The sequence below is a fragment of the Pituophis catenifer genome, unplaced genomic scaffold (genome assembly GCF_029215685.1).
Source record: "Pituophis catenifer annectens isolate HBS135680 unplaced genomic scaffold, rPitCat1.0.hap2 SCAF_3, whole genome shotgun sequence".
In the NCBI taxonomy this organism is placed as follows: domain Eukaryota; kingdom Metazoa; phylum Chordata; class Lepidosauria; order Squamata; family Colubridae; genus Pituophis; species Pituophis catenifer.
The window spans coordinates 109,452,415-109,466,152 of NW_027256883.1; the positions used below are offsets into that span (position 1 = coordinate 109,452,415).

The following is a 13,738-nucleotide window of genomic DNA, read 5'->3' on the forward strand; positions in this document are numbered from 1 at the left end:
CTTCTCTGTCTCCTTAAATGTTTGTCCTTCCAACACATCTTGGCAATTCCCAGACTGGTATATATTCAAGTACACAGTGATGAATAAGTGTAAGTATATAATTCCAGTCTCTCAAAAGTTGAAATACCGATTCCTCAGATGAGGTTAGCCTAGAAAGGAAACCTTCAGTTTCAGTGAAAGCAATAGATTTGAATTTTGGGTCAGGCTTATCAGGATGATGTACAATTATAAATACAAAATCCTGTCGTGTGTTCCTTTATTTAGTCAATCGCTAGATTAAAACAGCAACCAAACAAACACAATACAATAGAAGAACAAATACAAACTAGTTAATACCAAATTTATGTGAGCTCTTGAACATTTGGATCTAGTATACTATACTACAAATATAATATAAAAGTTTATTCTTAAAGGCTAAGACTAAAACTCAGCTAAAACTAGTAGTTTGACTGTCAACAAATGAGGGGAAATTACTGCAATATTAGGCTGATAAACTGATGAGTGGTTTTAATTAGAGGAAAAGAGTTCAGCTTAATGACAGTAATGATTAAAAAGATTTTTCAGTGTATTTGCTCATTAACTACAAATTTTGATTGTTGCTACACGAAAATTAGCTACATTATATAAAATTGATTCCCTATCTGACGAGAAGATCCTTATGCTTTCATTTTGACTTACTGTATATACCAGTGCTAGCGGCTGGGAAGACGGTGAGTTGGGTAGGAGGAGCTGAGAAATGTCAAATCTATAGCACCTATCTTCAAAAGAACTGATTTTGACAAACACGGAGGAAGCTAGATTGACTCCTCTAGTGGTTTAAATTCCCTGTGATGTATTCAGGAAGAATGGGAAAAGCTATGAAATGAGATTATAAAGATAACAATTGCAAACAATTCCTATGAGGAAAAACAAGAAAAATCTGAAGCCAGCACTGATACATGCAGAACTCTCTAAAAAGACATGCAGGGTGAAGGAGAACTCAATAAATTAGACCTGCCAGTTCGACATCTATACTGGTAAAGTCTTGAACAGATGATCAGGCAGCATGCTTATCAGCACTTGGCTAGATAGGGTACAATTAAGAGGAACCAGCATGGGTTTGTCACAAATTGTACTAGACCAGTGATGGTGAACCTTTTCAGCACCAAGTGTCGAAAAGGGAGCACATGTGCACACGCGCAGCACCAGGTGCCAAAAAGGGAACACTGTGCGTGCTCATCAAGGCTGTGATCAGGAAAAGGAGCTGCCCAGGGGGCATGTGCGCGCCAGATAAGGTACTTCTGGTTTTTGGCATGTGCATGCGCGCAGGCCAGCAAGTCTTCTGGTTACTGCCGCGCATGCGCACACACCAATCAGCTGGCCGGCGTGCATGAGCCAGAAAATGGAAGCCAGAAAATGGAAGACCAGCTCTTCTGGTTTCCGGCACTGCTGTATGCACAAAGGCCAGCTGATCGTTGCATGCGCATGCACACCAGAAACCTGAAAGAGGAATGGGTGACGCCGCGTGTGCCAAGCAACATGGCTCCGTGTGCCACTTCAGGCATGCATGCCATAGGTTTGCCCTCATGGTACTAGACTCTCTCTTGTGATAATTACTTTAGTGTATCGAAGAACAGAGGTACATAGACCTTAGCAAAACCTTTTGAGAGTGCCTCATGACATTCCCCTTCATTAAAATGGTAAGATACAAGCTAAATGCAGCTACTGTTAGATGAACTCACAGTAGGTTTAATGACTGCACTCAAGTGATTAATAGATCCATCGCAGCTTGGAGAAGCTTTGAGTGGAATGCTATAAGGCTCCATCCTGGACCTCTGCTGTTTTTTACATTTTTGTCACTCACCTGGAGGAAGGAGTTGAGAGACATTTACAAAATTTGCAAATGTCACAAAATTGGAAGGAGTGGCTAATGTTTTAGACAGAAAATTCAAAAAGACAGGTTTTTCAACAGTAGGCATAAGGATGGAATTTAACATGCAAAACAATTTTTTTCATGTGAATAGGAAAAATGGAAGGCAGAAAAAAAAATTCATGAGACTTGACTTGGTGGGAATATATGTGAAAAGAATCTGAATGCCCATAAATAAAAGCCATCAGTGTGATCTAATTGTTAAAAAAAATTGCTATCTTGGGGTACATTAATAAGCGCCCTGAGTCCAGAATATAGACACTACTCTAGCCAGGTCAGGTCGCACTTGCAGTCCTGTGTTCAGCTGCAGGCATCACAGTTCAAAAGGGACAATGACAATTTGGATTAGATGTCCTCTACCGAAGAGTTGGATTCTATGACCTCATTTGGCACTGCACGTGAGAAAAACCTAGGTGTACCAGGGACCACCAACAGTAAGTACATCACAGGATTTCTTAATGGGACTCCTGAAGCATTCACTCCAGGTCTCAGGACAAATGATGTCACTGTACTCTTGGTTGAACTGCAAATTGAACACTTCCGAGCACCACAATAAAAGGGACAAAAAAGAAGCTGGAACACATTCACCTTTGAGAATAAGGTTGAGCCAATCCCTATGAAGAATGGTTAAAGTGGTTATATTGAAACAGGGAAGATGGAGGGGGGGATTTCATAAAGGTCTACAAATATTTATGGGTGTCACATTAAAGCAGGCAAAAGATCAACAATTTTAAATATGTTGGGAGGGAAGATTTTTCTGGCAGTAACAGTAGCTAAGCAATGGAACAGTCTGCCTAAAACCAATGGGGATTCTCCCTTGCTGGGGGAGGAGTTCAAATGGACTAGATGTCTGTTCAGTGGAGATGTGCACCAACTCAGCAGGAGCAGGCACTGGATGAAGTATACATTACTTTCAACTTGTACTCTCAATTTAAATCCCAAGTTTTCTAAACACTTATTTTGGGCCATGCATATACTATTCTACTCTTCTAGAACTCTATCTTTTCTGAAGTCTTATTCTTATGTTATAAAAGTCAGGAAATTATTGTAAGTAGTTATGATATGTAAACTAGGCTATAATATGCAGTGTTATTTTTTAAAAATGTAATGATAAAGTTAAAAAATTACTTCAAATGCAAGAAATGAACCAGAGTCAAATCTGTCACAGTTTATTTTTCATGTCTTCTCCTGAGCTGCAAGAGTAGGTTCACATCTTCATAATATCAGACTGACATTCTTGCCAACATACTTAACATTCACCATCTCTCATTCTTCCATTCCATGTTCAGGAGTTTTCAATTAGGACAGTTTTGTCATGTTTGAAGAGATTACTTGCTTGTATGTTACCACATTGCCCTCTGTATCCCAGAGAGCTGGGCGTGGTCAGCTAGATGGCGGAAGACAATTCGGCTGAGCCTCCATCTCCTTTTCACACCTCTAGGTCGGGATGTCAGAACACATCGATTGTGGATCCGCACAGGGCAACTATCTCGGGGCAGATCAGCTATCTCCTTATCGGTAATTTCCTGGAACAAGTTTTTTAAAAATATAAAATTCCCCTCGTATACTTAACCAAAAATGTGTACAATTATATCACATGGAGTGAGAGTGAAGAATCTCAGATTGTTTTCAACTGGAACTGCCAATCCTAAACTGACATGGTAGGGAATCTGGGATCACAAGATTTTTATCTGTATTTATTCTCTTCCCTGAATAAATACACTGAATTCTTCATATGAGGTCCTGTAATCCTACTGGTTAACTAGTCCAATAGGAATTAGATTGGAAGTGGAACTATTGTTATCAACTAAAATATCCAAGGTATCTCTGAATAATTAGATTTTTTTTGCATGGAATTTTCTAATTACATATACAGATGGCTACTCAACAAAAAATACATTTTGCATTTTTCATAGCCTACACATACCAACTTTTAAAGTGTCTTAAATAGAAAATAGGAGCCTGAGTGGCGTAGGAGGCTAATGCCTCCTACTAAGGCAGCATTTAACATCCAGCTGCCTGCAATTACTGTGAGTTCAATTCTCACCAGGCTCAAGGTCGACTCAGCCTTCCATCCTTTCTAAGGTGGGTAAAATGAGGACCCGGTTTGTGTGGGCAATAAGATGACTTTGTATAAAATATTGAATAGTATGGAGGCTATTGCTTAACGCATTGTAAGCCGCCCTGAGTCTCCGGAGTAGGGCGGCATATAAAAATAAATAAATAAATAAAATAAATAAAAAACATTTTAAAAAGGATGCTTTGTTCAGTTGCTAAATCATGTCTGATTTCTTGCAATCCCATGGACAATAGCACACCAGACCCCCTGTCCTCCACTGTCTCCCGGAATTTGCTCAAATTCATATTCATTGTGTTGTTGACACTATCTAACCATCTCCTTCTCCTTTTGCTTTCGATCTTTCCCAACATCCCAACTTTTCTCATTAGGTGGCCAAAGTATTTGAGTTTCAGCTTCAGTATCTGTCCTTCCAAAGAGCAGTCATGGTTGACTTCTTTTAGGATTGACTAATTTGATCTCCTTGCAGTCCAAAGGACTCTCAAGAGTCTTCTCCAGTACCACAACTCAAAAGCATAAATTCTTCAGTGCTTAGACTTATTATTAAAAAGATACTACTAATTAAAATTAAAGCAGGAAAATAAGTTTTTAAAACTTAAAAAGAATTACAATTTAACTGTCTGAACATCGCAATCTATCTTTATAACATTTGAGATTCTTTAACAGAATGGCACAATATAACATTCCCAATAAATACAATTAGTGTAAGAGGACCTCCGGGTGTTTCGCTGCACACTGAAGACCCTGTTGTTCCGCCAGGCCGGGCTATCAACATAATAATTTTAAATTGGGGTATTTTAAATTTTCGGGGTTTTAAACCGGGCCAAATCTATTTAATTATTTTAATTTTTAATCATTGTTTTGTCTTGTGTTTTAAATTGGCTGTATACCGCCCTGAGTCCTTCGGGAGAAGGGCGGTATAGAAATAAATTATTATTATTATTATTATTATTATTATTATTATTATTATTATTATTATTATTATATTATTATATATTATATATTATAAATTATTATTATTATAGAAAATATATTTAGTGTTAACATGCACAGATGTCTACCTGTCATGTTGGATACAGCAAAAGAGACATGCTCTTAAACTTATCTGCAAGGGACTGTCATCTGGTGGGGCCCAGGAAGAGATGCTGCTGTGGTGCCTAGCCCCTGGAACAACATCCCATTAGAGATTAAACTTGCCTCAACCATGCTGGCCTTTCACAAAACATTACAATCTTAGATTTGCCATCAAGCCTGGGGCTCTGATATAGCCTGTTTCTTGATCATGGTTATATTAAATATTAAATAACACTTGGTGTTGATGCTAGTTTAATTTTAGTTTTTCACTATTAATTGGCCAAAATCAAGCGTATGAGATAAATTTTCAAATATGTTTTCTCGTTATTTCACTTCATAATATCTTGACAAAAATAATATGCTTCTTACCTGGAGTTCTTTAGGCAAAATTCTATTTTTCCTAATGCAATTCAGCCGTAATCTCTCATCTGCATAATCAAAAGCCATTTTCCTTCTCTTAACATCACGTACCATCCTCCAGTCCACATAATAACTTCTTATTTGACCAGCACATGGCAGGGGGAAGAACTAATAAAAAGAAATTACAATCAGCTTTTTGTTCAGGCAAATGGGTATGCATGTCTAAATCTTGACTGATGCCAAGTATTAATGTTTGAAATCTTTAAAAAAAAGCAAAGCAATCATATTGGTCAACCTATTTTTCAGAAGGCAAGACAAGAAACAATGGATGGAAACTAATCAAAGAGAGAAGCAACCTAAAACTAAGGAGAAACTTCCTAACAGTGAGAACAATTAATCCACTTGCTTTCAGAAATTGTGGACTCATTCACTGAAGGCTTTTAAGAAGACACTGGACAGCCACTTGTCTGGAATGATGGGTCACCAGCTTCAGCAGGCGTTTGGACTAGAAGACCTCCAAGGTCCCTTCCAACTCTTATTTCTGTTATATAAGGGCAGAGGAGTTTTACAGAACAATTTGCTACTATTTCTTCATCAGAAAAAAGTTGGAGAAAGACAGAGAAAGTTTAAACATACACGGAGAACCGCCAGAAGTCGTTCAACTACAACTAACGACTCCATGGCCAATGATGTGAAGTGGCAGGGACTGCACTTCAGCAATACCTAAGCCTACAGAGAAGCGCTTTAGTTTTAGCCTGTCCGCTGCACCTTCCGTTAACGAGTTCTAGCAGAATGCCATAATATGAGCAAGATATAAGAACTTTAGAAAGGCCGAAAAGGGGCAGGCAACACCAATCCGCCACAGGACTCTCGGGAGGTCGACAGGGCAAGGCTTGTTGTGCATAGCCTTTCATTCTCCTCAAATTCCAGATTTTAAGGCTGGGCTTATCTCGGAGCGACTGGTGGGGGTGGGGGTGGGGGTGAAACACTGGGCAGAAGCCGAAGTTGACGCAACGAGCACAGCAGCCGAGAGGGAAAGCAGCCCTTCCCGGCCGCGACTCTAACCTGCCGAAGAGCCGAACGCAGCGCCAAAGCTACTGCCGCCATCTTCCCTATAGCAACGCTATTTGAACTGCGCATGCGTTGCTCGCAATAGGACAGAAAGGTCGTGTGAGTTAACCCCGTCGGGGCATGAAAATGCCGGAAAAGGCGTGAAGGGAAGGGAAGCCGAAGGGGAGGAAGTAGCGAGCGAGGTTTGTGGGAATGGGCGGCAAAATTTAACAAAATATGGCTGTTATGAATTTAGCTTTTTTAAAGGTGAGTGTAGGAGCTTGTACTATTTCCATAGAATCTCTCTCTCTCTCTCCCTCTCCCTCTCCGTGTGTGTATAGTAATATATGCGTGTGTGTGTATATATATATACACACACACATACCGTGTATATATACATACTGTGTATGTATGTATGTATGTATGTATGTATGTATGTATGTATGTATATTCGTATCTACACACAACTTGCACAAACATATAGATAGGATTAAGTTACATCCTCAAGGCTAGATTGAGCTTTGCGTTCCCAAATAATTGTGTGTTAAGATTTCTGCCTGGTGGTTCAGATGTTACAGGACTACTTTGATTGCAGCAGGTAAAAGTCTTGTTTCTTTGGAAGCTTTTATTGAGAGACCAATCCATAACAAATCTCAGTGGGGCTGAATTCACAAAATTCAACTGCACTGGTAAACTAAATGTGGGTGGCTACTTTTCAAGAACCATCCAGGGTGTTTTTTCAACCCAAACAGCTAGATTAATTAAGCAAATCTAGAATCATATAATTGTGAGTTAATACGATGTACTAATAGAATACATAAATGGAATTCTGGATTTCTTGTTTGTATGCTTGTTTTTGAAGTTGACACAATTCAGCACTCGGGTATAGGGAATTGAGAAGGTAACACTGCTAGATCAAACTAAAGGCCAAATAAAGTTTAACTAGAAAAGTATAATTACATTAATACAATGATTATACAAAACTAGCTATAAACTTTAAAAGGATAAGTCTAGTAAGATTTCTATAGCTGGGAAATTGTTATTCTATGGAGCTGATGGACAGACCTGATGAGCCAGCAGTAAGACAAATTGCAATATAACAATATTAAAAATGAGTGGTGATTTGAGTTTTTCAGGATACTGTTTCCCATAGATAAAACTAAGGCTGAAACTTCACAATTCTTAACATAGCTACCTATTTGGTGTAAGAATCTGTGTCACATTTAACTTCATTTAGCTGAAGATTATTTTTCACTATTCTCTTTTCCATTTCCTTCCCACCACTTGTTGGGTGTAATTCTCAGGTTAAATTTCTGGGGTCTCTGATGGACTATGTTCCACAAAAATGGATATGATAATAATTGAGTAGCGTTTACATGTCAATAAAATTCTTTCTTGTATTGGCCGCAGTTCCTCTGGAAAGTAGAAGATGAAGTGACATCCTTAGGATCAGTTCAGGAGGCTGAGAAAGCCTTGATTTCTGCAGAGACCGTCAGAGATCATGAGCTGCTTCAGGTTGCAACAGCAGCACCCCATCGTTTTGAAAGGAAGAAAAAATTCTAGATATATAACTGCAATCATTTCAATGAAACAGATACTATGCTTTAATCAGAGAAGTGATTAACCTTGTTACTCTGCTGTCAAGGTGATGTCTGTTCAGCCACCTACATTTAAATATATATGAAACTTTACTTCCTTCCCTTTTCAGCTAATTATATTTTGCAATAGAACACTTTTTTCCAAAGCAGAACATTTGCTTCTTTCCAAGGAATATAGATGATTAGAGGACTTAACTCAAATTAGTTAAGTCTTGTGGCACTAATATCAAAATGTACTTTAGGGGGTGCTAGTGACTTAAAAAAAGTGCTGTTATATCAGCCTATATAACTAACAATCTCAGTTTTCTGACTTTTAGACTTCACGTAGCTGAAGTAGTGTGTATTCACATGTAAGAGGGAATTTTTAGAGGGTTGGTGCAATCATTTCAATTCCATCACTGCCAAAAATAGAATCATTAAACCACAAAATCATAAGAGTCATCAGGCCCAATCAATTTGGTTCATGAATTTAGATTAAAGAATCTGCAACAGATAGATGTTCATCTTCTACCTTTCTTGTCATTTGGAAACAATGCTTGTGTTGATGCATCTTAAAATTGTGCTTGTCTCTTTTGCAGGTATGTCATGTGGCTGAGATTCAATTAGTGATCCATTTATATTCCAGGATCTTTTCACACATAATATTACTGAGCTAGATAGCTGCCATTCAATATCTGGGTGTTTGATTCCACCCCCACCCCCCCAATGTACAAGTTTTTATTTTCATGAAATATCAATTTCCCTCATCTCCTAAAATCATTCTGCATGTTGTTTTGTTGTCTGTGTTGTTACTGTTTCCCCAAATTCCATCTATACTGGCAAACTTGATAAGCATTCCTTCCATCTACTACTTAGATCATTAATAAAAATACAAAGAATACTATTTCCAGGACAGAATCATGTGGCATCTTCCTTCTATCCAAATGAAGGACAAGAGCTGAGCTAAGGGACATACACCATCAGAAAGTGGCTAATAGATAACATTAGGTCACCTGATTGCAGCTCTGGCATAATAGTTGGTGAAGTGTGACAGATTCTTCCATGGAAAAATCCATGGAAAAATAGTTGGTGAAGTGTGATAAAGGGGAAAGCTCACAAGACAATGACTTGAAGACAAGGTAGGTAAAGACTCTGGACTCCACCCAAAGACATTGGATACGAGATGGAGAACAAATAAATTTTATAAATAAAAGAGGTTGCTGGGATATGTGTGTACTATAGTTAGATACAGGTGAAGAAATGCACTGGAACTCCCACCAAATGGCAGTGTAATTTGTGCCTACTACTTGATATTTCTTTGAACGATTAGAAAATTACATTAGGTAGTATACCAACAATAGGATTGCTATTATGGACTCCTTTCCATACTTTAACCTAGATGCTTTCAACATTTATAAAATAATTCCTTTGCATTTTTAAGCAGGTGTAGATATTTTGCAGCTTTCTTCTGCATTGGTCTGTTCCTTTCGAACCAATTACATACTTCAGTTGCTGTAATGCCATTTACCTCAATTATACTTCCAAAATCATTTTAGTATAAGACATTAAAATCATTTTATTTTCAATACTTTGTGCATTCATAGACAGCAGAACTTCTTAAACTCTGAGCCGATGTTTGTCCTGATTTTCATCATGGGTTCTTCTACAAAACTTTATTTCCATTTGTAATGCAGAATTCCTTCTATGAAATCTTCATTTCAATATTAAACATTTAGCCATGGCCTATTATCTTCTCTGAGCTTCTCCTAAAATTGATTCCTAGGACCTCTATTAATTGCCATGTTAACTGGGACATGTTAAAAAAGACAATTTTCAAGATAGGTTTTGAAAAATTACTGTCTTGTTACATATCCTCCTCCAAATTGTAAAACATCTTCCCTTCACCCAATACTAGCATAAGCATCAAAGCCTTTATTTGTTTTCTTTCAATTTGAGTTAATAGCCGCCTTGACTTTGAGACACAGGGGTTATAAAAAAAAATCTCCAGATGTTTCCAGATGGAAGCCTTCTAATGCTATCAGTTCTGAACATACTGTGTACTTACTATTTATGGAGAACCATAAAGACCTGGCTCTTCCCTAAATACTGAGCTAGGATAAGAGTTTAGTCAGAAGGTTAATACTTTGGTTGTTTTAGTATCTGGTAAGAAGGATTGATATCCATTTGCAGTCCATCTTGTTTCAAAATAACTTTGGGTGGCTTATACTGTGTTTCCCCAAAAATAAGACCGTCTCATATTTTTTTGAACCCCGAAATAAGCGCTTGGCCTTATTTTCGAGGCGGTCTTATTATTTTGGGGCGCATGGAGCAAGAGGGGGCTCTTGCCGTCTTACCTGATTTCCAGCTCTGTGTTTAAATATTTTTGGGGAGGGCTTATTTTCAGGGGGAGGTTTATTTTAGCGCATGCGTTCAAAAGCCCAATTGGGCTTATTATCAGGGGATGTCTTATTTTCAGGGAAACAGGATAGTATTAAAATCATTAAAATTACAAGAGATTTTAAAACAATGAGAATGAAAATTACAATAAAAATGGAACTATAGTTAAAGATGGGGAGTGAGTGAGTAGGATGTACAGGAAGGAAGAGGTGGGATTGCCTCTTAACACATCAGCCAAGTCCAATGTGATGCTCCCCCACTGGGGCCCCAAGCCCTCTGGCAGAGCCAGTCTTCAGGCCCTTATGGAAGGTCAGAAGGGTGGGAACTGATCATACCTCAGGGTAAGAAGTTTTCAAAAGGCAGGAGCCATGGCAGAGAAGGCCCTTCTGATTCTCTACTTATTGTATTATAATTCTATTATTTTTATTAGTTGTCAGCTGCCTAGGATCACTTTGTGGGATAAATCGCCATATAAATTCTTTAAATAAAGCAAATTTTAATTTGAAAAGAATAGCTAAATCAATGAGAAAGAAGAAACTTACAAATTGAAAGAACAAGGTTACAAACTGGGATTCTAAAGTCAGTTCTAAATTCATCTCCAGACTTGAGTAAACCTAACTTGGAAAATATGTAAAATCTGTATCCCTCTTACTAGACACATTAAATTCCAGAATAAAGTATTATGTTATTATTTATCCTTTACATACATAAATCTAGGAAATTCTTCAAAGCATCTTCATGGAATGAGAGAAAAAATACTTATTATGATAGGTTACGATGTACAGGGATTTCATCCCAGTGCTGATGTCAGTGCAAATAAATGCCTTTATATTGAATTCAGTTGCTAGTAGAAATTGCAAAAGCCTCAAGTAAGGATTTCTAGACACCACAGAGGTCTGGTGGTTGGGATGGGAGTTTTCATAAAAAACATGTGGGATGGACTTCCAAGTGGAAAATATGATACTATGGAATGTTCACAATAAAGCACAAATGTGGTCATTCCCCTCCTTGACATCAATGTCTCTTCCAGTTCTATAATTATAGCACATTTGCTTTCTCCATTAGCCTCCCTCTTTTTTCTAAATCCCTATCTGTATGCCCACAACTCAGTTTACAAATACAGCATTTCATAGTTCTCAGTCCTTCATGATCATGATTGAGCATGTGGTACTTCGTCCTAAAAACATTCATGATTTTTCTACAAAATGATAAATAGGTAATGATTTATTTACAGAGCAGTGCCAATCATAAGGTACAGCAAATACATCAAATTAAGGGGGGTGGGGAATTACAAACTTAAACAGTTATATGAAAATGGCACCAAGCAGTCCCTAAAAGCCATGTTTACCAATTTAAAAAAAAAATTAAGGAAAGCTGCCATCTCATTGGCTCCTGTCTTGGCCATTCTGGAAGGCTGAATGTAGGACACAGCATAAATCAGGACCTAGAGAACTGGCAAGCCACCACAAGTTCAGTACATAAACCCCACATGGGCAGAATATGGCAGGAGTTACAACTCTGACCTTATACCATATTGGTCTTATAAGACAGGTGAGTGTATAACATGGTTGTTCAAACTTTTGTCCTGAGTAAAGAGGAATTGTCTTGAGTCACATATAAAATACATAATATAGTTAATATGTATAACAAAAATTCTTGTGGATTGCAGGTCGGATGTACTTGTATAATAAAAGCATTTTGCTGAATTCCAAGTAATCTACACTTTTTAAGTAATCCACACTTAAAAAACGACTGCAAAAAAAAAAGAAAAGCTTTGTTCCACTTAGAATCTCCACAAATTGATTTCTTACACCACAATCATTTTGGAAAATATAATTATGGATCACAGGACTTCCTCATTAAAGCCAAGGGTAGTGAAGATGCACTAGTGAGAGAATACGGAAAAATTATGAACAACTCACTCCTACCAGTACACATCAACATCAACCAGAAGACTCAAATCCAGGAAGCCCCCACTGGCACTTGCACACCATCTATTCAACAACTTTAACACTGATTCCCAATGGAAAGCCTAATTGATCACTTTGAGCCCACAAAAAAGAGATCAGGCTATGAATTACGTCACAATGGACAATCCTGAATAAGATTTGTATGTCACATGGCATCTGCAGGAACTGTATAAATGGGGCATAGTATCCTATGAGTGCAAGGTCCACATCAAACTAGATCACATTGTGACTGGCTATAAACTGAGGGCATATGCTGGTCCAGTATGTGATTATTTCATATAAACAATGCTGCACTTCAATGGTTAGATGGCCTAGACCAGGCTTGTCAAACTGGTGGCCCCGGCCTGTGCAGGCCACACCCACCCCGGCCTCTGCAAGGCAAAAAACATCCCAATATGTCACGATACAGCCCAATATACGGTCTGCGATGCGATCAGATTTGACACCTGACCTAGGCATTGGTATTTGAACATAGATCTTTTTAACATATTTTATTGTGTTTGATAGGTGAAATTTTAATATATAATGCTAGTCCAATTATTATATACCATACACTAAAAAGTGAAAACTGCGATTACCCGCTTTGTCCTCTTTCCTTTCTGGTCTTCTCTCCCAATGTATGTAAGGAATAAAGAATGGAGTTCCAAATAAACTGTCAAAACATACAGGAAATTTCTAAGCATGCACAATATAGTTCTGTCCCAACTTGAGGAGTGATGCAGTCTTAAGATGTGGGAGAAGAACATGACTACCACCAAGTTGTTGAACACCTCACTCTTTCCCTCCTCATATCATGTGCATTGACTGTCAGGATGGTGAATTGTAGTAAAATATTCATTTCCGTTGTGAAAAATATAAGCAAAAGAGTTTTTGCACCTTGCCAATCAGTGAATCATTCCAGAAATTCTGACCACACTTGTAAGTGGATCATAAGCTTCCTAACAGACAGGAAGCAGCAGGTGAAGCTAAGCAGAATCACATCATATATGATGTACAATTAGCACAGGGGGCCCACAAGGCTGTGTGCTCTCTCCACTTCTCTCTCTATACCAATGACTGCATCTCAAATGATCCATCTGTTAAACTACTGAAGTTCGTAGATGACACAACAGTGATCGGTCTCATTTGAGACAATGATGAATCCGCATACAGACAGGAGATTGAACACCTACCCTCATGGTGCGACCAGAACAATCTGGAACTGAACACACTCAAAACCGTAGAAATGGTGGTGGACTTTAAGAGAAACCCTCCCATACTACCACTTCTTACAAGACTAGACAACAAGTATCAACAGAAGAGATATTTAAATTTCTAGGTTCTA

General features: G+C 38.1%; 1 protein-coding gene across 1 annotated transcript; it reads right to left on the reverse strand.

Moving 5' to 3' along the window:
* Positions 1-3,062: 3,062 nt before the first annotated feature.
* MRPS14 (mitochondrial ribosomal protein S14) lies at positions 3,063-6,564 on the reverse strand. Its single transcript, XM_070940931.1, has 3 exons — positions 6,486-6,564; positions 5,430-5,588; positions 3,063-3,435 (listed from the first exon to the last, which is right to left on the reverse strand). The coding sequence occupies exons 1-3, from the start codon at positions 6,558-6,560 to the stop codon at positions 3,253-3,255; spliced, it is 417 nt and encodes a 138-aa protein (XP_070797032.1). The 5' UTR covers positions 6,561-6,564; the 3' UTR covers positions 3,063-3,252.
* Positions 6,565-13,738: the final 7,174 nt, after the last annotated feature.